The sequence below is a fragment of the Amblyomma americanum genome, chromosome 5 (assembly GCF_052857255.1).
Source record: "Amblyomma americanum isolate KBUSLIRL-KWMA chromosome 5, ASM5285725v1, whole genome shotgun sequence".
NCBI classification, from domain to species: domain Eukaryota; kingdom Metazoa; phylum Arthropoda; class Arachnida; order Ixodida; family Ixodidae; genus Amblyomma; species Amblyomma americanum.
In genome coordinates, this window is record NC_135501.1 from 24,573,935 (window position 1) to 24,597,376 (window position 23,442).

General features: G+C 52.0%; 1 protein-coding gene and 1 non-coding gene across 2 annotated transcripts in view; one reads left to right on the forward strand and one right to left on the reverse strand.

Moving 5' to 3' along the window:
• Window positions 1–311: 311 nt before the first annotated feature.
• Window positions 312–383, reverse strand: TRNAS-ACU (transfer RNA serine (anticodon ACU)). Its single transcript has one exon. It is a non-coding gene; the product is annotated as a tRNA-Ser (tRNA).
• A 3,770-nt stretch (window positions 384–4,153) lies between these two features.
• Window positions 4,154–23,442, forward strand: part of LOC144134601 (uncharacterized) — a 34,816-nt gene continuing 15,527 nt past the window's right edge. The window contains exon 1 of the mRNA XM_077667484.1: window positions 4,154–4,213. Within this exon, the coding sequence (XP_077523610.1) occupies window positions 4,205–4,213 (9 nt within the window). The 5' untranslated portion in view covers window positions 4,154–4,204. The remainder of the gene's footprint in view (window positions 4,214–23,442) is intronic.

The following is a 23,442-nucleotide window of genomic DNA, read 5'->3' on the forward strand; positions in this document are numbered from 1 at the left end:
ATAATAATAATAATAATAATAATAATAATAATAATAATAATAATAATAATAATAATAATAATAATAATAATAATAATAATAATAATTGGTTTTTGGGGGAAAAGAAATGCGCAGTATCTGTCTCATACATCGTTGGACACCTGAACCGCGCCGTAAGGGAAGGGATAAAGGAGGGAGTGAAAAAAGAAAGGAAGAAGAGGTGCCGTAGTGGAGGGCTCCGGAATAATTTCGACCACCTGGGGATCTTTAACGTGCACTGACATCGCACAGCACACGGGCGCCTTAGCGTTCCTCCTCCATAAAAACACAGCCGCCGCGGTCGGGTTCGAACCCGGGAACTCCGGATCAGTAGTCCAGCGCCCTAACCACTGAGCCACCGCGGCGGGGCGTTGGTTTGGGCGCTGTCCTAGCTCATGTTCGGCGGGAGCAACCACATGTAATCCCTATGCGAGCCGCGCACTATCGAAGACAGAAGCCAACTACTCTGCCTCTGAAAAAGAATGCCTCGCCATCGTCTGGGCAGTTTCGAAGTTAAAACCATACCTTTTGGCCGCTCTTTCAAAGTGTTGACCGATCATCACGCACTATGCTGGCTTACCAACCTCAAGGATCCCTCCGGGCGCCTCGCACGATGGAGCCTTCGACTCCAAGAGTTCGATATCACCATCATTTAGAAATCCGATCACACACACGCAGACGCCGACTGCTTATCTCGTGCTCCCGTGCAGGCAGCTCCAGACGACGCTGCTGATGACGATGAAGTCTACTTGAATGCAATACATGCCAACGATTTCGCCGAGCATCAACGCGCCGACCCCGACCTCCACGACATCATTCGTTATCTTGAAGGTACCAGCAGGAGAGTTCCTAAAGCCTTCAGGCGAGCTTTGTCGTCTCTCTGCATACGAAACGGTGTTCTCTTCAAGAAGAATTTCGCCGCGAACAGCAGGCAATACTTGCTGGTTGTCCCTGTGAACCTACGCGACGAAATTCTTCACGCCTGCCATGACGAACCAGCTTCCGGCCACCTTGGTGTTACTTGAACACAAGCTAGGATTCAAGACAAGTACTACTGGCCTCGCCTGGGCCCTGACGTTGCGCATTACGTCCGCACTTGCCGGGATTGCCAGCGCCGCAAAGTTCCGCCCGTGAAGCCAGCCGGATTCCTCAAGCCAATTGAGCTGCATTCGCAAGTGTTTCAACAAGTCGGCATGGACTTGCTCGGGCCCTTTCCTACATCAGACTCTGGAAAAAGGTGGATAATAGTAGCTACCGATTATCTCACAAGTTATGCGGAGACAGCATTTTTTCAAAGTAGCACCGCCACCGAAGTAGCCCAGTTCTTTGTTACTCAAATCGTCTTACGTCATGGTGCTCCACAAGTTTAAATTGCGGACAAAGGGGCTGCCTTTACCTCTGAGCTCCTGCACCATATTCTAACTTTCAGTCACTCCAGTCACCGTCAAACGACTTCTTATCATCATCAAGCTAACGGACTGACGGAACGTCTAAACAATACGCTTGCGGACGTGCTTTCAGTGTACGTGGACGTGGAACATAAAACTTGGGACGACGTCCTACCCTACGTCACGTTCGCATACAATACAGCCGTGCAGGAAACAACCAACATGACACCATTTGGCCTAGTTTATGGACGTCAGGTTAAGACAACACTCGATGCCATGCTGCTTCATGTCGACGATCATCCAAATGACGTTGCGTCTTTCTTACAACGCGCCGAAGCTGCCCGCCAACTCGCACGGGTTCGAATTTAGGACCAACAAAGCCAGAACGCACAACGCTACAACCTACGAAGGTGGCATGTGGAATACCACCCAGGTGACCTTGTCTCAGTTTGGTCTCTAATCCGACGATGCGGACTGAGTGAAAAGCTCTTGCGCCGCTACTTCGGTCCTTACCGAATTGTGCGACGCCTTGGAGCCCTCAATTATGAAGTCGTCCCTCATGAGACTCAACAATCTCGACGCCTCCACCGGCCCGACGTGGTCCACGTGGTTCGCCTGAAGCCCTACTACGCAAGGACACCACCCTAGCTCTTGCGACCGCCTGCTTTCTTTTCGGCATCGGGTCGATGCTTTCGGAGGAGGGGGATAATGACGCCAGCGCTCGGAAAGACGAAGGCGCCGATCAAGAAGAGAACGAAGTGTTGAGGAAGCGCTCTCGTCCAGGGCTGCGCCGCTACTGACTCTCGGTCGCTTAACGCCGTTGCTGACTCTACGCCAACGCCACCGTGACAATATGTCCCAGGAGAACATAGCATCATTGCGCAAAATAAAACAACGCACGGTAGATTATCTCTGGCGCATTGCACAGGTGGCAATTGGCCGTCCATGACACAAACATCTCCTTAGCATGAAGGCATGCTTTGGCAGGCAGCGTCGATGTGTGCAATTTTGAAGAAGAACGTTTTTGCAGCACAAGAAATGCCCATTCCCTTAACATGTTTTAAAACACTAGTGTCAAAAGATCCTGAAAAGGTTGCCGACACAACGGCATAGGACATAAATACTCTGTAAATACCTGAGACGTCTGCCTTCTGGAGAGGATGTACAGGTAAGATAAAGAAAAGGGCACAGTGAGAAAATTGAATGTGTTAGCATGTGTTAAGGAATCCCCATAAAGGCCCCTCACGTGTGCGTCCAGTCAGCGCGAATAGGATAGGCAAATGAGAACTAAGACGCCTAATAAGCGCGTTTACTAAAAGAAAAGGCAGTTCGTCGATTTGAAAAAGAAAAAAAAACGCGAAACAAGCTCACGTACGAATCAGTGAAAAAAGCCTATTCCACCAGACTCCAGAGAAAGAAAAAGGTTGTCACGACGCATGGGTTCCCATTGGGAGCGCCATACGAAAGTAGCGAATATTCTGTTTATTACCAGCACTTTCTTCCTCGCACAATAGAAAACCTGAAGGACATAGGCAAGTTTTGCAAATAAAACAATTGTTGCAGACGAGCCCGAGCAAACACTGGCAGTTCCCTACCCATCCAAGCCTGGATTTGTCGCCTCGTGAACATTTTCTGTGAACCGAACACGCAGCCGAATACGCCTCGTGTTGAGCGGTAGCACACTCGTGCACTGTGCATTTGCACACCGTCTTCTTCGTGCAGTGATCCTGCTATGACCTTGTATTCGCACTTTGGGCTATGTAGAGGAAGTGACAGAGAGGTGTGCGCTGTCTGCGTTGGCATGGACAACGTTGTGGAAGAAACAAGCCACTAGAACTATACGCGTTGGTGTTGACAGAATCGCTGCAGAAACGCGGTACGGCAGCATAGGCCGCCTGCGTACTTTAGGTATTGATACTTACGATGTTAAAGTTAAAGGCGCGCCTGCGCTTTCGAACTGTAATCGGTTTAAGAAAGTTAAAACCGTGATCACGAAACAAACCAGTCAAAAGACGGAACACAGCGAACTGATGAGGCACACACACGACGACGTGTGCCTCGTGTCTTCGCTGTGCTCCGCCTTTTGACTCTTTTTTTTCTGAACGTGTACCAACTGACCCAGATTTAAATTCTACTGTAAAACCGTGACACCTTTACATCAAGTGTTTCTGGGAGTGCAGGGCACTTCGGGAAGCCTTAATGCACTTGTTCACCTCTTGCGTGCTGTGCGATGTGAGTGGAGGTTAAATAACCCCAAGTAGCCGTGGTTAACTCGCAGCCCTCCAATATGGCATCTGTCCCGGGCCCAAATGTGCGCGGTACGTGGGCGCTGTGTGCAAAGCCTCAAATACCAGCCAGCTTTACCTCCATAGCCTAGACTGTTGTCGAGAACTCAGTGTGTGCGAAAGCATTGCGTATGTTGATCGCCGACGAGCGTTGTGCGCCGCGGTCGCTGTCAAAGCCGGCAGCACGCTGCACAGCAGGCCAGCCTTGCCTGAAGAGGTTCAGCCCGCGCGGTGCAGTTGCCGTGGCGCCTTCGCTGTGACGCTTCCGCTACACGAGTGCGACAGCATTTAGTGCGGGCAAGCTTTTAAGCATGTGTGAGGTGCCAGGCGGCGAGTGCACTGTGCAGCGAGGGCGCACCACTCGACGAGGCTTTCAGCCGCCAGCCGGAAGCACACTTGACGGAGGCGCCTACGCGGATCGATGCCCGCTCGGCGCGCCGCTTAAAAAGGGGGCCGCCGGTGGCCAGTGGCACACAGCGACCGACGCGAGCACGCCGCAACACCCGTCCCGCCATGGCACAGGTGAGTAGCACGGCCCGTTGAGGAACCCTCTGCACCGTTGCGCTCTAGAAACGCACCTGCCGGCGGCGAGGCGCGCTGAATTTTTGCATTTCAGTAATGTGCGTAACCGGGCTAACTGGTGCTGCATGATTAAGTTCCGTAAGGTGCAAGTGATTCGAGACATACGACCAGACGACAGTCCCAACTGTCATCGCGACGATCACTAGTGCCAAGGCGGTTGTGGTCGTTGCGATGACACTTGGAATGGTCGTCTTGCCTACGTTGTGCCTTCTTGTTTCGTTTACCTTTCAAGCCTTACAACGCATCAGGGGAGCAGGCGGCTCTGCGTCTCATCAATGAGAACAAATATCTGGTGCATACGCCACCTCTGCGTCTCATCAATGAGAACAAATATCTGGTGCATACGCCACCTCTGCGTCTCATCAATGAGAAGAAATATCTGGTGCATATGCCACCAGTTGCGCCACCACGCAAACTGCGAGTGGGCATAATCCGCCTGCGGAACGTCCGCGGAATGAGGCGTGAACTGCGTGTGTTCTTTGAGAAAGTGCTTTGGACAGTGCGTGAAGCGTACCTTTAACTGAACAGCGAATGATGACAACGATCGAGCCGCGAACGTTGGACGCATGGGACGGCTCCACTCTGCGATATGCTGGAGTGTGAACATCCTCAGTCGGGAGACTCATCGGCACTCGTGGTTGCAAAAGGAAAAGTGAACTGCTGATATCTCTTCAGAAAATGGTGCTGAGATCGTCCCTCGAACGAGTGCTCTGGGTGTGTGTTGAAAATGACAACTTTTTAATCCTAGTTTACGCACCGGAAAAGAACGGAGTGAAGGAATTGTTCACGCAGCGGGGGGGGTGACATGGAAGTGGGGGTAATATGCTCAGCTGCGTTGACTGAGACGCCGACTTACCTGTGACCATTCACAGCGCTGAAAAACACAAGCAGGCGGCAATGAAAAGACACTGCACGACCGTGGAAGTGTTTCAACTATTCCAGTGGAAGTTGTTCTACTAGAAGCTTTATTTGGCATGCACATGATTTATAAAGGAACAACATATTGTAAAGGAGAAACATCCTTACAAATGTTGTCACTCGCATAAACTTCTAATTCGGAAAATGGAGAAGCAAAAAAATTGAAACGAAGCCAAAAAACAAACACGTTTTATATGCTGGCGCGCCGCTCGGCATACAAGCAGGCCATTTATTTTCTTGATAGTGATATGGATGGAACCCTGACACATTTTTTCGTGCCGAAAAGAAATGCGGGAGTCCTGGCCAGAGGTGGGCAAGGCACTCACTTCAGTTTTCCTTCCTCACTCTCAATTTTGAATCCATGACCCTCCCTCGCCCTCGACCTAATTTCGAAAAGTTGCCCAATCCTCCCTCATCCTCATCCTCACTTCAAAAAATGTTCTGGCCCTCCCTCTCCCTCGCCCTCACATCGTCGGCCCTCCCTCATCCTCACCCTCACTAGCAGTCGTTTCGAAACTCTAGCTATTTTTTGTAGTCGGGAGTTTAAGGCGATTTTACTGAGTAATAAACATATTGTCACAGGCCAGACGGAGAACAGTCGTAGACGTAGAGAGGGACCGCAGAACGGCCGAGGTTTTTAATCGCCCAGAACAGAGCCAGCTCGAGCGCGCCTCACGCGAACGCGACCACTTCGTCCTTGTCACGGCTTAGCGCGCAGGTAGCTCGAGCCAGGTCCGTGGCATTAGTCCCCCGAAAAAGAAGAGCATCGTCCCGATGCGAGGGTATGTACAAAGCAGAAAACGAACAGGAAAAGCAGGAAGACAATGTTTAAAAAAGAAACGAACAAAAAGAAACAAATTAAAACGCAGAACCCGAACACAGTTTAAAGTGGAGCGTCATCGCTCCCACGCGAGAAGTATGGCTTAAGTCGCATTACATGCGCAATGTCAGTCCGTGGTTGCCGACAACCGGTAGCCACAGTTCCACGTGGAACAACCTCATAATCCACGTTTCCAACACGACGGAGCACCTCATAAGGTCCGAAATATCGGTGCAGCAGTTTTTCGGACAATCCCTTTTGGCGGACAGGGGTCCACACCCACACATGGTCACCGATGTTGTAGGTAACCTCCCTGTGGCGCCGGTTGTAACGTTTGGAGTCCGTGTCTTGTTGAGCTGTGATGTGCAAACGAGCAAGCTGGCGAGCTTGCTCGGCTTGTTTGACAAAGGAGCCCGCATCTGGTGTCAAGGCATCATCCACGCACGGGAGCATGGCGTCCAGCATCATCCGCACTTCTCTGCCGTAGACTAGACGGAATGGTGTAAAGCGGGTTGTTTCTTGAGTCGCAGTGTTGTACGCGAATGTGATGTAGGGGAGTATTTGGTCTCAGGTTCTGTGCTTCACATCCACGTACATGGAAATCATGTCGGCCAGTGTTTTATTCAGGCGTTCTGTGAGCCCATTTGTTTGGGGATGGTATGCTGTCGTTGTTCGATGGCTGGTGTGACTCAGCTCAAAGATGTCGTGGACAAGCTGAGCTGTAAATGCCTTCCCTCGGTCTGTGATGACGACGGACGGAGCGCCGTGTCGAAGCACTATTGCACGCATAAAGAAGTGCGCAACTTCGAACGCTGTGCCTTGAGGGAGAGCCTGCGTTTCGGCGTAACGCGTCAGGTAATCGGTTGCAACAGCTATCCATCTGTTTCCTCCCGATGACAAGGGAAATGGTCCGAGGAGGTCCATGCCGACTTGTTCAAAGGGTATGTTAGGAGGCATGATAGGTTGCAACATGCCAGGCGGTTTCAGAGGCGGCGTCTTCCTACGCTGGCACTCACGGCAGGTCCGAATATATCGCTTCACACGTGAGGCAAGGTTGGGCCAATAGTAGTTCTGCCGCACTCTGGCAAGTGTGCGCGTGAATCCAAGGTGCCCAGAGGTCGGCTCGTCGTGGCAGGCGAGGAGGATCTCGTGGCGGAGGGCGGCTGGTATAACCAGAAGGTAACTCTTACCACTGGAGGCGGAGTTTTTCTTATACAACACTCCGCCTCGAAGACATAGGGATGGCAGCCTACGAGCCAGGTGGGAGGGTATCGAGGGATGGTGACCTTCTAGATGCTCCATGAGCAGCTTCAACTCGTCGTCCGCACGTTGTTGTGCGATGATGTCGGACGACGTGACTGCACCAAGGAATGCTTCGTCTTCTGCGTTACCTTCGTAAGGCTGCACGGGTGAACGCGACAAGCTGTCAGCGACGGTGTGCTTGCGACCAGACTTGTAGATGATCGTGAAGTCAAATTCCTGTTAGCGTAATGCCCAACGTGCTAGGCGGCCACATGGGTCCTTCAAGTTTGTCAACCAGCACAATGAGTGGTGGTCAGTAATAACCTTGAACTGCCTGCCATACAGATAGGGGCGGAACTTTGTGATGGCCCATACTACGGCCAAACATTCCTTCTCAGTTGTAGAGTAGTTACACTCTGCACGGGAAAGTGCACGGCTAGCATAAGCGATTACTTTTTCGACACCGTTCGGACGCTGGACGAGAACCGCTCCAAGACCGACGTTGCTGGCGTCCGTGTGAATTTCAGTGGCGGCATCATCGTCAAAATGGGCTAGTACTGGTGGTGATTGTAGCCGACGTCGTAGATCGTCAAAAGCAGTTTGCTGCTCGGCACCCCACAAAAATGGCTCCTCATCTCGTGTCAAGCGCGTCAGAGGACTGGCCAGCTTAGCAAAGTTTTTTATGAAACGTCGGTAGTACGAACAAAGGCCTAGAAATCGTCGGACGGCTTTTTTATCAGTGGGAACCGGGAAGTCCGCGACGGCAGAAATTTTGTCAGGGTCTGGCCGGATGCCCTCGGAGCTGACGACATGCCCGAGAAACTTCAATTCAGTAAATCCAAAATGGCATTTTTGCGGCTTTAGAGTAAGATGAGCTGATCGGACGGCTTCTAACACCACTCTGAGCCGCTGCAAATGTTCCGAAAACGTTGTTGAAAAAATGATTACATCATCCAGGTATACTAGACATGTTTGCCATTTAAGGCCGGTGAGCACGGTATCCATGATTCGCTGGAACGTTGCTGGAGCACAGCAGAGTCCGAAGGGGAGCACACGAAATTCATAGAGGCCGTCCGGGGTGACAAAGGCGGTTTTCTCCCGGTCCCTCTCATCAACTTCTATTTGCCAATATCCGCTGCGCAGATCTACCGAAGAAAAGCATTTTGCTTGGCGCAGTCTGTCGAGGGAATCATCTATACGAGGTAGCGGATAGACATCTTTTTTTGTTACGCTGTTAAGTTTTCTGTAATCCACACAGAAGCGCAGCGTGCCATCCTTCATTTTTACGAGAACGACAGGAGACGACCAGGGACTATTCGATGGCTGGATTATGCCGTCATTGAGCATCTCCTTCACTTGCGTTTGGATGGCCTCCCGCTCTCGGGGAGATACGCGATAAGGCTGTTGATGTATTGGGCGCGCGCCATCGTGCGTGACTATCCGATGCTTAGTGATGGGCGTCTGACGTACCTTAGACGACGAGGTAAAGCAGTCCTTAAACTGCAGCAACAATTCTTGCAATTGCTGCCTTTCTGCGGGCGGGAGGCCCTCGTTTATGGGAACGGCGCGTACTGCCTCTTCGTCAACTTCACCAGGCGTGTCTTCTAGGCATGCGAAACACTCAGCCACCTCTTGGACGGGGTCGACGTGGGCGATGGCTGTGCCACCAAATAAATGGCGGTGTTCATTACTGAAATTGGTCACGAGGACTTCAGTGCGACCGTCAGATAGAAAGGCGAGCCCTCTTGCTACGCAAACACCCATGGTGAGCAAAAGAGAGACATTTGGCTCAACAACACGTTGTCCGCAATGTGGCGCGTCGCAAGTGACCCTAGCCAGAATACTCGCCCGTGGAGGCACCGTTACGGCATCGTCGGATATACGCAGTGCGGCTCTGCAATTCTCGGGGGCGGGTTTGGTGGCAGCGAGTTCAGTTGAAAATGTAACCAATCGATTTCGAAGGTCTATAGTCGCACCATTTTCTCGAAGAAAGTCGAGACCGAGAATGACGACTCGCGAGCATTCAGGCAAAATGAGGAACGTTGCCACGAACGTGCATCCGCGCACCGTAATTCTTGCCGTACACATTCCGAGCGGCGTAACCACGTGGCCACCAGCCGTACGTATCTGTGACCCTGCCCACGGCATCATAACTTTCTTCAACACCTTAGCCATCCTACCGCTCATTATCGAGTAGTCCGCACCCGTATCCACTAGTGCGCTAACCTCCTTAGAGTCAATCAGCACGGGTATGTCAAGGGAGACCTTGGTCTTACCAGACACAGTCGTCGGCGCCGTCTTCGTCGTCGTCGTCGTCGTCATCGGTATCGTGGTCGTCGATTCGGGAAGGGTCAGTCGGCGCGTCGGTGGAAGCTTTTCGGCAATACGGCGTTCGGCGGCCTCGCCTCCAAAGAAACAACCCGCTTTACACCATTCCGTCTAGTCTACGGCAGAGAAGTGCGGATGATGCTGGACGCCATGCTCCCGTGCGTGGATGATGACTTGACACCAGATGCGGGCTCCTTTGTCGAACAAGCCGAGCAAGCTCGCCAGCTTGCTCGTTTGCACATCACAGCTCAACAAGACACGGACTCCAGACGTTATAACCGGCGCCACAGGGAGGTTACCTACAACATCGGTGACCGTGTGTGGGTGTGGACCCCTGTCCGCCAAAAGGGATTGTCCGAAAAACTGCTGCACCGATATTTCGGACCTTATGAGGTTGGAAACGTCGTGTTGGAAACGTGGATTATGAGGTTGTTCCACGTGGAACTGTGGCTACCGGTCGTCGGCAACCACAGACTGACATTGTGCATGTAATGCGACTTAAGCCATACTTCTCGCGTGAGAGCGATGACGCTCCACTTTAAACTGTGTTCGGGTTCTGCGTTTTAATTTGTTTCTTTTTGTTCGTTTTCTGCTTTGTACATACCCTCGCATCGGGACGATGCTCTTCTTTTTCGGGGGACTAATGCCACGGACCTGGCTCGAGCTACCTGCGCGCTAAGCCGTGACGAGGACGAAGTGGTCGCGTTCGCGTGAGGCGCGCTCGAGCTGGCTCTGTTCTGGGTGATTAAAACCTCGGCCGTTCTGCGGTCCCCCTCTACGTCTACGACTGTTCTCCGTCTGGCCTGTGACATCTGATAATGCCACGGACCTGGCTCGAGCTACCTGCGCGCTAAGCCGTGACGAGGACGAAGTGGTCGCGTTCGCGTGAGGCGCGCTCGAGCTGGCTCTGTGGCATTAGTCGGTGCGGGCTCGAGGACCCACGCTGTGCACCAGGTCCATAACCGGACTGATGAGGCGACGGATGGCGATGTGAGGGCGATCGGGACGTTCGGCGCGGAGGAGGTGGTGAACCACGCCGGCGGGTGACGTATTCGTCAAACTCCTGAGGCTGTTCGGTATGCCGCGGACGGGGACTACCTGCAGACAAGCCTCGCAATCCCAGAGGCCGATATGGACACCGCCGGAAGATGTGACCGGCCTCGCCACAATGGTAACACAGGGGACGTCGGTCTGGCGCACGCCAAATATCGGTCTTCCTCGGCGCCTGTCCTCGAGCTTGCCAGTAGGGAACCGGCTGCTCGGCGTGTACTGCGACTACCGAAGGGGCATACGGTGGCGCGCAGGGAACCGGCGCAGGACGGCGCAGCACGTCCGCATACGTCGCTGGCGGCCAAGCAGCTGGCTGTGGTGGCGGCTCTACTGGAGCGACGGGCGATCTGAGCGCCTGCTGAACTTCCTCCCGAATGGCGCTAGTCAGAGATTCCACAGGAAAAATCCCCTGAAGTTTCTGCAGATCCTCACGGACCACAGAACGCACGATGTCCCGAAGGGAGCTTGTATTGGCCCCCGAAGCAGCATCCAGGGGGTGTAGAGCCGAGATAGGGTTTAGCTGCCGGTCGTAGAAATTGTACCGTGTCTGGAGCGCCCTCTCCATGAGCAAAGCCTCGGAGAGGAACTCGGCGACTGTTCTGGGCGGGCTTCGCACAAGACCGCAGAACAATTGCTCTTTCACGCCTCTCATCAGGTGTCTGAGCTTTTTCTCTTCCGTCATGGTCGGGTCAGCTCGGTTGCAGAGGCGCGTCACTTCCTCCACGTACATCGCTACGTTCTCGTTTGGCAGCTGAATGCGAGCGGTCAATTCACGCTCGGCCTGTTCACGGCGATCGCTACTGGTGTAAGTCTCCAACAGCTGGCGACGGAAGTCCTGCCACGTCGTTAGACTCGTCTCGCGGTTTTCGTACCAGATCCGAGCGGCGTCTTCTAAGCTGAAGTAAACGTTCCGGATCTTAGCACTGTCGTCCCAGCCGTTGAAACGCGCAACGCGCTCGAACTGATCAAGCCAGTCTTGGGCGTCCTCCGAGTATCCGCCGTGAAAGGGCTTCGGGATCCGAGGATTTTGCAGGCTCACAAAAGAAGCAGGTATGAACGGGGCGCTGTCTGACCTTGCTGCCGGGGTCGTAGCCATGGGTGCGCTCTCTTGAGGCTGGAGTCCGAATTTTGGAGACAAGCCGCGGAGCCTGCGGCTGACACGATGGACGGGGGTTCGCACAAGAGGCACCGGGCTTGTGCTTCGGCTCTCCGAGGAAGGATGGAGCATCAGCCGAGAATACCCAGCACCTCCACCAGATGTCACAGGCCAGACGGAGAACAGTCGTAGACGTAGAGGGGGACCGCAGAACGGCCGAGGTTTTTAATCGCCCTGAACAGAGCCAGCTCGAGCGCGCCTCACGCGAACGCGACCACTTCGTCCTCGTCACGGCTTAGCGCGCAGGTAGCTCGAGCCAGGTCCGTGGCAATATAAGAAAAGCCTTCAAGACACTATTGGGTGAGAGGTTAGATGCTTATATTGTTGTGCTTGTGCGTGTGTGTGTTGTTTGAGCTAATACGTGAAACAAATCCGAGAGAGTTATGAGCTGAGCCCCAATATATCACTCTGTCTTTAATTTTGGCACGCACTGCGTGCATACATGCGCCCTGCACTTATAACATTTCATTGTTATGTTATCTATATTGTCACACGTGAATGCGGGAGATCACTGATCACAAGCTACAGCGACGGGCTTCGATGAACTTCTTGACCACAGCTCCAGATCGCTTCTTCTTCTTCTTCTTCTTCCAGATCGCTTTTTCTTCTTCACGTCGACATACATTGAGAGCATGTCACCTAGCATTTTGTTTAATCGTTCCGTTAAACCGTTCGTCTGAGGGTGGTAGAATGTCGCTTTTCGGTGGTCTGTATGTCTGTGACGTAAACTCTGCTGCAGGAGGTCAGCCATGAATGCTGTACCCCTGTCGGTGATTAGGATCTCCGGTGCACCTTGACGCAAAACGATCTGATGAGGGGAAATTTTGCCACGTCAAGGGCTGTGGCGCTTGGCAGACCTGATGTTTCCGCGTGTCGTGTCAGGTAGTCAGTTGCTACGATGATCCACTTGTTTCCCGAATGAGAAAGAGAGAATGGGCCCAGCATGTCCATCCCGATCTGCTAGGAAGGCCGCGATGGTGGTGCTATAAGGTCCAAGAATCCATCCGGTTTTATTGAGGGCACTTTGCGACGCTTACACCCTGGGCACGTTCTGACGTAATATGCAACGCCCGACTGAAGGCAGGGCCAGTAATACTTCTTTGACCCTTGCAAGCGTGCGGCCTACACCCAAATGTCCACAAATAGGTTCACCGTGTGACGCTTGAAGGATTTGGTCACGTAGGCTCGTTGGTATGACAATAAGGTATTGCTGTTTGTTTGCGGCGAAATTTTTCTTCACGAGGACTCCATGGCGACCGCAGAGTGACGCTACCGAGCGCTTGAAAGCCTTCGGGACAGTCGGGCGGGTACCGTTAAGAAACTCCATGAGGTGCCAAAGTTTCGGGTCGGCGTATTGTTTTTCAGCGAGGCTCGTTGCGCGGATCGCACTTAAGGTGACGTCGTCGTCGTAGTTACCGTCCTCCGATGGGGATTCGAACGGGGTGCGCGAGAAGCAATCGGCGTCCGAGTGTTTCCGGCTGGTCTTATATGTCACTGTCATGTCGTATTCTTGGAGGCGCAGACTCCATCTGACAATGCGCGCTGACGCATCTTTGAGGGTCGCGAGCCACCGCAAGGCATGATGATCCGCGACTACAGTAAAATGTTTTCCATAAAGGTAGGGTCGAAATATCGACGTCACCCGCACTATCGCTAGACACTCCTTCTCAGTTGCTGAGTAGCTGGCTTCAGCGTGAGACAAAGAGTGGCTGGTGTAAGCGATGACTCGTTCTCGACTTTTGTGCATTTGAACGAGAACGGCACCCAGGCCGACGTTGCTTGCGTCAGTATGAAGCTCCGTATCTGCGTTTTCGTCGAAGTGAGCCAGAACTTGAGGTGCTTGCAGGTGGCGGTGAAGAGTTTCAAATGCTTGTGTTTGATGGGCGTCCCTTGTGAAAAGCGTGTCTGCCCTCGTCAAACGCGTCAGGGGCTCGGCGATTCGAGCGAAATCTTTCACAAAGCGGCGGTAGTAGGCACATAATCTTAGAAAGCTGCGGACTGCCTTTTGCTCTTGCGGTGGAGGGAAATTAGCAATAGCTTTGGTTTTGTCTGGGTCCGGCAGAACTCCCTCGTAACTGACGACGTGACCAAAGACCTTTACCTCAGTGTAAGCAAAGTGGCACTTCTCATTTTTTAACGTTAGCCCAGAAGACTTTATGGCTTGCAGCACAACTTCGAGGCGCTGTTAGGGCTCCTAAAACGTTGGTGCGAACACAACAACGTCATCAAGGCAGACGAGGCATGTCTGCAAGAACTGTGTCCAACAGCCGTTGGAACGTTGCGGGTGCAGAGCACAAACGAAATGGCATTGCCTTAAACTCATAGAGCCCGTCCGGAGTAACAAATGCGGGTTTTTCTCGGTTCCGTTCATCTACCTCGATTTGCCAAGACCCTTACTTGAGGTCCATGGATGAGAAATATTTTGTATAGCAGAGGCGATCGAGAGCATCGTCGATTCGAGGAAGGGGATAAACATCTTTTTTAGTTACTTTTTTTAGGCGACGGTAGTGAACACAAAACCACAGTGTACCGTCTTTTTTCTTCACGAGGACGACAGGTGCCGCCCAGGGACTACGGGAGGGCTGAATGACGTCGTATCGAAGCATCTCCTTAATTTGACGGCTGATTGCGGCGCGTTCAGTGGAAGACACACGGTAAGGCGACTGTCGGAGAGGGTGCATGACGTCATCCACAATTATCCGATGCTTGGCCAAGTGTATTTTTCTGACACGAGAAGTCTAAGAGGTATCGCCGTAGCGCTGGAGGAAATTTCCTACTTGGCCTCGCTGCTGCGGCGAAAGCGCGGGGATAATGTCGTGCTGGAAGTCGGGAACATCGGTGTGAACTTCTCTTGACGACACCATGGCAAGGCTGGGCGCTCGTCGAATGTCGGCGATACCATGAATGTGGGCCACAGTGGTCCCAAGGCTGAGATGTTGGTGCCCACCTCCAAAATTCGTAAGCAGTACTTTGGTTTCTTCGTTTTCGAGGCCAACGACCCCTCTAGCGACAGCAAGACAGCGGTCGAAAAGCATATTTTGTTTGCTTTCGACGACACCTTCAAACTTCCGCAGCGTCTTCGCGCCGACAGGTACCACAACACTCGAATGGGGTGGAATGGTGACGTCATCAATGATGTAAAGAGCCGCGGGACGTTCGCGAGCACTGTGGATTGCGTTCTCGGTGGAGAACGTCATTGGCTTTGATTTAGGGTCAATGACCGCGCCATTTTATGTCAAAAAATCTATTCGGAGGATTACGTCTCGGGAACACTGGTCGAGTACGACGAAGGTGGCCAGGTACGTGTCCTCTTCGATGGTCATTCGTGACGTGCACTTGCTAGCTGGGGTGATCAAATAGCCCTCGGCAGTACGAAGCTGTGCTCCCGTCCAAGGTGTACTCACCTTTTTCAGAGTCGCGGCAAAAGGTCCACTGATTACCGAGTAGTAGGCGCCGGTGTCCACAACTGCGGTGACATCGGTACCGTCGATTGAAATGTTCTGATCAGCAGTTGTGGCCGTAGGTGTACGGGAACGTCGCAGAGTCCGCTCACGGCTGCGGTGCGGCGCCAGTCGGTTTCGTTGCGGCGAATAGATGCGGCGAGGCGTGTTATCGGGCTGGTGATCGTCGGTGCGTCGTAGAAGTGGTTGGTCATGTCTGTGCAGTGATGGAGGATCTTGAACGTGTCGCCGGTGAGCAACCTTGCCCCCAAAGGTTGCCGCTTCTAGTCTTCCCGACGGGGACTAGGAGACCTTCCGCGCGAAATGTCTGCGGAAGAACGTCTCTGAGACGAGAACCGACGCGGGGACGGCGACCGAGCATAGTAGTGTGGTTCTTCGGGTGCCGCGGCCAGTTAATCGCTTATTTCTCGAGGCCATTTCTCGAGGCTGCGGTCGGGGCGCATCGGCACTGTATCCCTGCAGACCCATACGTAGGTAACGACAGTTGCGGTAGACGTGACCGGGCGCGCCGCAGTGAGAGCACAGAGGGCGCTGATCGGCAGTACGCCAGACGTCGCTCTTCCGAGAGGGGACCTGAGAAAGGTGAGGAAGGAGTGGTTGGCGTCGAATGTGGGCAGGTGTATCGGGGCGACTTGGAGGTGGCGGTGGACGGAGAACGGCTGCGGCGTATGTTATCACCTGGGGTGTTGTGTTCGGTTGAAGAGGGTCTGGCGGCGTGAGCGCCTGTTGGACCTCTTCACGAATAATGTCCGAAATGAAAGAAACCTGCGGCGACTGCGCGGCTCAACAGAGCTTTTGAAGCTCGTCGCGCACGACGGTCTGGGTGGTCTCCGGAAGGACGTCGTGGCTAGAAGCATCGACACCGTTGGTAGCCATCAGCGACGGCGGACGCTCGTACTGTCTGGATCGCATGTCGAGAATCTTCTCCATTGTAATGGCTTCGGAAACAAATTCGGCGACTGTTCTGGGCGGGCTTCGAACTAACCCAGCGAAGATCTGCTCCTTGATGCCCCTCATAAGAAAATGCAGCTTCTCTTCGGACATATTGGCATCAACCCGGCGGAAGAGCTTCGCCATGTCCTCGGAGTAAACGAGGACGCTCTCGTTTGGTGATTGGACGCGTGTCTGGAGCAGCAGCTCGGAACGTTCTTTCCGGAGGACGGTGGTAAAAGCCTGCAAAACCTGAGTCTTGAAAGAACCCCACATTGTTATTGTGGCCTCTCGGTTATCAAACCAAGAACGAGCTGCACCCTCAAGCGATAAAAAACACGTGCTGCCGCTTCGAGTCATCAGCCCACCTGTTGTATTGGGCTACGCGCTCGGACTTGTCGAGCCAGTCCTCCGGGTCCTCGCCTGGAAAACCTTGAAATGTGGGTGGCTCGCGTGGCTGCTGCAGCACGACGGACGGCGAAGGGATGGCATCCGGCATGCTGACGGGGGTTTGTGTGGACACTGATGGTCGCGCTGAATCGGAGGTCAGTGTTCTCACGGTCGGACGAGACTGCAGAGGCCCGAACTCTGGTTGCAGTCCTTGCAGCCGCCGGCTACATTGGTGGGTGGGCGTAACTTCGACTTTCAAGGATTCAGGCGGGCTGGAGTCCCGGCTTCCTGGAGGGGTCCTCGGCATGAGGTGCGCTACCCAGCACCTCCACCAAGATGTCACGCGTGAATGCGGGAGATAACTGATCACAACAGAGAGCGGCGGGCTTCGACGAACGTCTTGACCACAGCTCAAGATCGCTTCTTCTTCTTCTTCTGCTCAGATATGCACTGCTCAGATAGGTCACGCATTGTTGTGTGCGTGCACAAAAGCTAATGTGCACGATGAGTATTTAGAAAACTATGCAGTAGCGTTTACGGCGTCAATTACAACAGGTGCCAAGCACAGAATAGACTCCGCACAAGGAAAGTTTGTAGGTCTAGCGCTGAGACTTCTGATTTTCACTGCTTCTAAACTCCCTCCATTTCGTGCTGTTTGCTGCTTGCTCGTCTGAAAAGGCTTCCACGCGCACCGATGGAAGAAAATGAATAACATATTTTCAAACTACAGCTTGAGAGACCGGCTGTTTAACAGGCGTGAACGCGAGTATGTTAAGAAGACGACCGGATTGCAAGACAGCTGGAAAGCTTGGCAGTTCGTACAGGCAGGATATTAAGATTTCTCCCAACTGACTGTTCATTTTAGGGAAGTGTATGAACCGACCTATACTTTAAACCTGGTGTGGCAGTCCCTATTGGTGGTGTGCTCAGCCTTACCTCGCGTCTAGTGCTTTGCTGTTTTTTTTGCGATGTATTTCTCGGCATTTCATAAATGCTTAGTAACTAATTTAGTTAATGTAAGCAGAATATATTTCTAATGTAATAAATAATGTGCTTAAAAACGAAAAGTTGTGACGATGTCGTAGTTTTAGCGCCGCCACGGGTTCGGGTCCTGCTCTCCCAGCTATGAAGTTTATTTCTTTAGTGTCTTCCTCCAGTGCGATGCCGGCTATCCGCTGCAGCGAGGTTCTTATGCCGTCGCTTAAAATAGACCATTATTCAGGCCACTTCAAAATAAAACGTTGCCAAAATGCAGCACTTGGGCTGAATAATGGTAATCACTAATTGCCCGAGTCTGGAGTGAACGATTCCTGTTGCCATTTTAGTGCTCTAGCGCTTCCAATCCGCAGAAAAGTGGTTGTCTTGCTATCCGAAGCCTGCTTCTAGCACGTGGGCCACCTTGGGCACGTGACGTTGTGACCTCATTACAAGCTACCCAGCGGATTGTGAGCAAACTGCCCACCGTGGCAGATTCCTCAGGAAAAATATGGGTCTCGCAAGCCCCACCGATGGCAGCAGCTGCCATCTGAGGCAGTGGCGCGTGGCTTAACAGTTGCACCTCTGCGCAAGGAGTGGAATCAGGACTGTTAGGAATATGTGAATGGAGAGAATGACCAATTCTATTGCAGTACAAGTCTGAAATGATGAAATATCACGCAAACTGACGTCATGATATATCAACCAAAGTAAGGCAGTTCATGTCGAGGCAAAAGAATAGAAAGTCAGGATAAACCAGACAAAACCAGTGCTAATGTTGCTACAGTACGATAAATCGTGGTTATCCCCAATCTAAACCGTCCGTAATTTTTTGTAGTGATAACTAAATTACGCCACCTCTTCGAGGGTTCAGCGTGGCCGCCCCTCGCCACGTGGTCGGTCACGTGGTGCGGAGCAGCTGCTGCTGGCGGCGGCGCGGCGCGCCGGCGAAACCGAGCTGCAGCAGCTGTGCGCATGCGCCGTGTCAAGTGGGACGAAGATGAACAAGGAACTCCCAGCGAAACGGAGCGGCGAAAGACTGACTTAGCAGTTCGACTGAGCGAGTTTCACTCGGCCAGATGTAGCTATCGCGTCAGTCCAGGTTTAACCAGAGCTAAACCGCAGCCATTTTTACGCATCATCCAAACAGTGTCAGCTCCCTACCAGGCCTGGAAGAAATTTGGTCCATAAAATAAGGCGCGCGATTACGTGGCCACAGGCCTCACCAGGGAGAGAAATAAACCAAGAGATGTGTTCCTGTTATTTGGGGAGCACTACAACTTTTTCTTTTTTAGCAAATCGTGCAATGCAAGGCAGAGCGAGCGGTGATTTAGACCAAGGCGGTTAAGCCGCCGCCTTATTTCCATGATAAGACTACAGTGGTTGGCTTTGCCCACCACTTTGCGGCACTGACTTCCTATACAGCAATTCCAGCGAAAATATAAAATAGAAAGAATATACGACTGCACTGAACTACTCACACTGTGAATGAAAATATTCTGCGCCAACGCCGCCAACAGGCTTTAATTTGACAGTGGAATTTCGTCGAAGCAGTTTTTGCGCCGCAGCCAGTTCTTTTAAACCTCACTTAGCTGAAATCGGACTTCGTTCCGGGGAAGGAGGCTTAGAAATTGGGAGTTTAACAGCCTTACTAGGTATAATTTCTACATGTTTTACTATAGACTCTGATCATCTGACAGACTCGGGGCTGGTAATGAAAATGTTGACTGTGGTACCACGGTTCCCGTTGGACCAGTGGCCAACCGCACGGCCTGGCCAGTGCCGCCTTGCTAGAGCACTAAACAGGGTCTTTCACCAAAGATATTACACATTAAAAAATTGTTTTTGAGTTGGAAGAACGCTTTTTTCGACATAGCTTGGTCAGCGGTTTAGTACATCGTGGTGACGGAGAAGGCGTGCGGTTCCCCGCCTTTCGTGTTGGTCTCATGTGCCTCCAGACTGCAGAAACTGCGTCTCCCGCGGGAACCTTCACCTTAAGAACTAACACTTTAAAAAGAGAATTCATAACGGGCTGCACAGACAAAAAACGATAGCCCGGAGTACGGTTCAGGCCACCACCATCGCCCTCAAATAGAGTGCATCTCGCCCACCTTTACCTCACCTCATCATGTCTTCCCTCCCTCGCCCTCACCTCACCATGTCTTTCCTCCCTCACCCTCGCCCTCACGAATTTTCATGCGCCCATCCTTCCTCACCCTCACCTCACCGAGTGAAATCTTCATTAGGTGAGGGTGAGGGCACCCTCATGAGTGCTCGCCCTCGTGAGGATGCCCATCTCTGGTCTTGGCTGGAATACATGGAACCTACGGCGAGGTCCGGACGCCGTAGCCACTTGGCCAACGCGGCGGGGGCTGCTTAAGTATGGAGCACTCTGCTGGCGTCTTTTCCCACAAACGATTCTATTTGATCAGTGGAGATTACTAGCGGCCTGTAACTCATCCTGCATCACGGAACAGGTTTTGCAAGTTTCAGACGGTGAGTTCGATCTGTGCCTCTTCAAGATACTGACCTCCGACTTGGCGAAAGAGAGCCTAAGGCATAGTTTTCTACCACGCATGGTTCGCAGTTCGTATACATGGTTCACTTGTGAGGCGGCTGGAACGTGGGATTATTATTCACGACTTTTGTTCTGGCCCCTGGTGTGAGGGAGGGGAGGGGGGGGGGCAGAATAGCAGGGATGGTTTTAGGCTGCATAAATTACTGCGTACGTATACGCGTTGACGCCTATTCACTACAGCGAACCGAGGTTGCGACGGCGGCTTGGCAACCAGAGGTGAATCACGGCGCTCGGCGGCGTCACAAGCCTCCATGTGCAGGTGACTCCACCGCACCGCGGATGCTAATGTGGCAGCAACCTGTCCGGAAAACCAGCTGTGAGTAGCGTGAGCCACGGCGCGCCGGTTCCACGCCCGCGATTAAGTAATGAAACAGCAGCAGCAACGCGCCCAAAAGGGAATTACCTGGGGTTGCGAGGGGAGTGGGATTTACACAGGACAGAGAACACATTCGCACGGGCAAGCAATTGATTCGATTGCACATCATCACCGTAATCGCGAGTATACGTCTACTGCAGGCGAAGAGGTCCGCAACTGACCTCCAGTTAACCCTGACCTCTGGCGGCTGCGACCCGTGCTAACTTGCCAATCTCCTCTGCGCACGTCCATCACTCTGCTGCTCGCCGCTATGTTGCACCTATTGTGATTTAAATGAGTAGGCACTAATTTTTTTGCCGCCACGTTTTTTTTCTTGAAGTAATGCACTAGGTATTAGCATACACGGATCACCGTGGGGTATTCCCCTGCGGAAGGAAATCATTCATGATCGATTTTTTTCTTTCATGCTGTTTAGGTTTCATAACTTGACCGATGGCTCCCACGTGTGACGTGTGTTTAGAATATCTAAAGCATGAAAAGAAACTGCAACTCAATCGCTGATACATTGGTTTTAATTCAAAACAACGCTTACGTCAACCTGCATAAACAGCTTTAATGACAACATACGACGTATCATGAGTTATATGGTACGTTTTTTTAATGCCTCACATTACTGAAACAATTATTGTACGTCACAACTATCGTTCGGTTGATGAAGCCGAAACCGCAACAGCAGAAGGGAAGAAAGTCAATTCTGATTGAATTTGCGGTCGTAGGGGAATACGACGTGGTGATCCACGTATTCTCATGTCTTGTATATCATTGCAGAGAAGAAAAAAGTAACTAAATTAGGAGTCTATATTCTTTTAACACAACCTAGCCTACAAAGTGACTGAAGCCAAGCGATAAGCGTCAAAAAAAGAGCTGAAAGATACATAAATTACATATTTTGCTCAATTAAGTCGAGGGCAGTTTTTACTTTTGAAGCGCAGTCGAAGTTGCGCTACAAAGATTTCGTACCGCCATATAAAGTGACACATGATCTTGGCACCTTCCCAGTCATCTGGGCGCCAGCGCTCGCCTGTGCTTGCAGACTCACCTAGCCCGGCTTTCTCTCGGCGACACTAAGCTGTCGGAACAAAGACAGCATTGCGGCCGTCAGACATCGACCAGGCTGGTTTACCGAGCGGCGCCGTTAGTGCGAAGCGTTCAAGGTGTCGCACTCAACAAGGGGGGGATGCGAGCGTGTAGGGACAGAAGTCCGCAAATGAGTCAGGCACAAAAGGCGAGCAAGCTGACCAAGCGGATTGCGCGAAGCCACACAGGCGAGAACAGCAGAGCTCTCTCGGCTGCACAGCGAGTGACCAGGGCGGAGCCACGACAGGGCCGAGGCCGCTGCAGGTCGGTAAACACGGCGCGCGCTAACATTGCGTCAACAGGCACGACGCTGTTTTCTTAGCGCCATGCTGATTTTCACAGAGGCCAGCGAGGCCGAAAAGGTGGGATCAGTGTTGTTCCTTGTCGGGAAGTGCTTGACAGAAATCGCCTGGCGAGGGCAAACAATGTCAGCGATGGAAAGCGGACACTCATCAAAGAACGAAGAATATCGGTATAAAACAGTGCGGAAGGCACGGACAGGCAATTAGACGATATGAACGCTGTTGTACACCAGTCGTCGTCATCAGCCTGACTACGTCCACTGCACGGCAAAGCCCTCTCCCATGTCCCTCCAATTAACCCTGTCCTTTGCCAACTGCGGCTTCCGTGCGCTCGCAGACTTCTTAATCTCATCCACCCACCTAACTTCCTGCCACTCCCTGCTACGCTTGCCATTACTTGTAATCCACTCCGTTACCCTTAAAGACCAGCGCTTATCCTGCCTTCGCATTACATGCCCTGCCCAAGCCCATTTTTTCCTCTTGATTTCGACCAGGATGTTATTAACCCGCGGTTGTTCCCTCACCCACTCTGTCCGCTTCCGGTCTCTTAACGTTACACCTATCATTTTTCTTTCCATGGCTCTCTGCGTTGCCCTTAACTTAAGCTGAACGTTTTTCGTTAGCCTCGACGTTTCTGCCCCATAGGTAAGTACCGCTGAGATAAAAGTGGCGCATACTTATTCTCTTGAGGGATATTGGTAAACTATACCATTCATGATCTGGGACCCTGCCATATGCGCTCCACCCAATTCTTATTCTTCTATGTTATTTACTTCTCATGACCCCGAGCAGCTGTCACTACGTGCCTAAGTAGACACACTTCCTTACCACTTCCAGCACCTCGATACTAATACTGAGCTTCTGTTCCCTTGCGAGACTGTTGGACATAGCTTTGGTTTTTTTTGGATGCTAATTTTAAGACCTACCTTTCTGCTGTGCCTGTCTAACTCATGGATCATGCTTTGCAACACATGTGCTGAGTGACTTAGCAAGCCATTGTCATCAGGGAATCGCAAATTGTGTACGTTTTCTGCATTAATTCTTGGCCCCAACTCTTCCCGATTCAGGCCCCGGATCACCTCCTGTAAACCGGTGGTGAATAGAATTGGCGAGATCGTGTCTCCCTGCTTGACACCATTTATCGGAATTTTATTGCTGACTGTATGAAAGACTATGGTAGCTATGTATTTGCTGTAGATATCTTCCAGTATTTTCTTGATGGTTCAGGCGTATACAGTACTGAAGGATGGACACTTACTGTGCTATCTCGGATTAGCGGATAGACGAGCACTAGGTGTGGGATTACTCATTAATCAGGATATAGCCGGCAACGTAGAGGAGTTCTATAGTATTAAAGAGAGGGTAGGAGCTATTGTAATTAGGCTCAAAATAAGGTACAAGCTGAAAGTGTTGCAGACCTACGCGCCTACATCCAGCTATGATGACGAGACGATTGAATGTTCATATGAAGATGTGGAATCGTCAATGAATAAAGTGAAATCACACTACACTATATTGATGGGTGCCTTCAATGCGAAGGTGGGCAAGAAGCAGGCTGGCGACCAC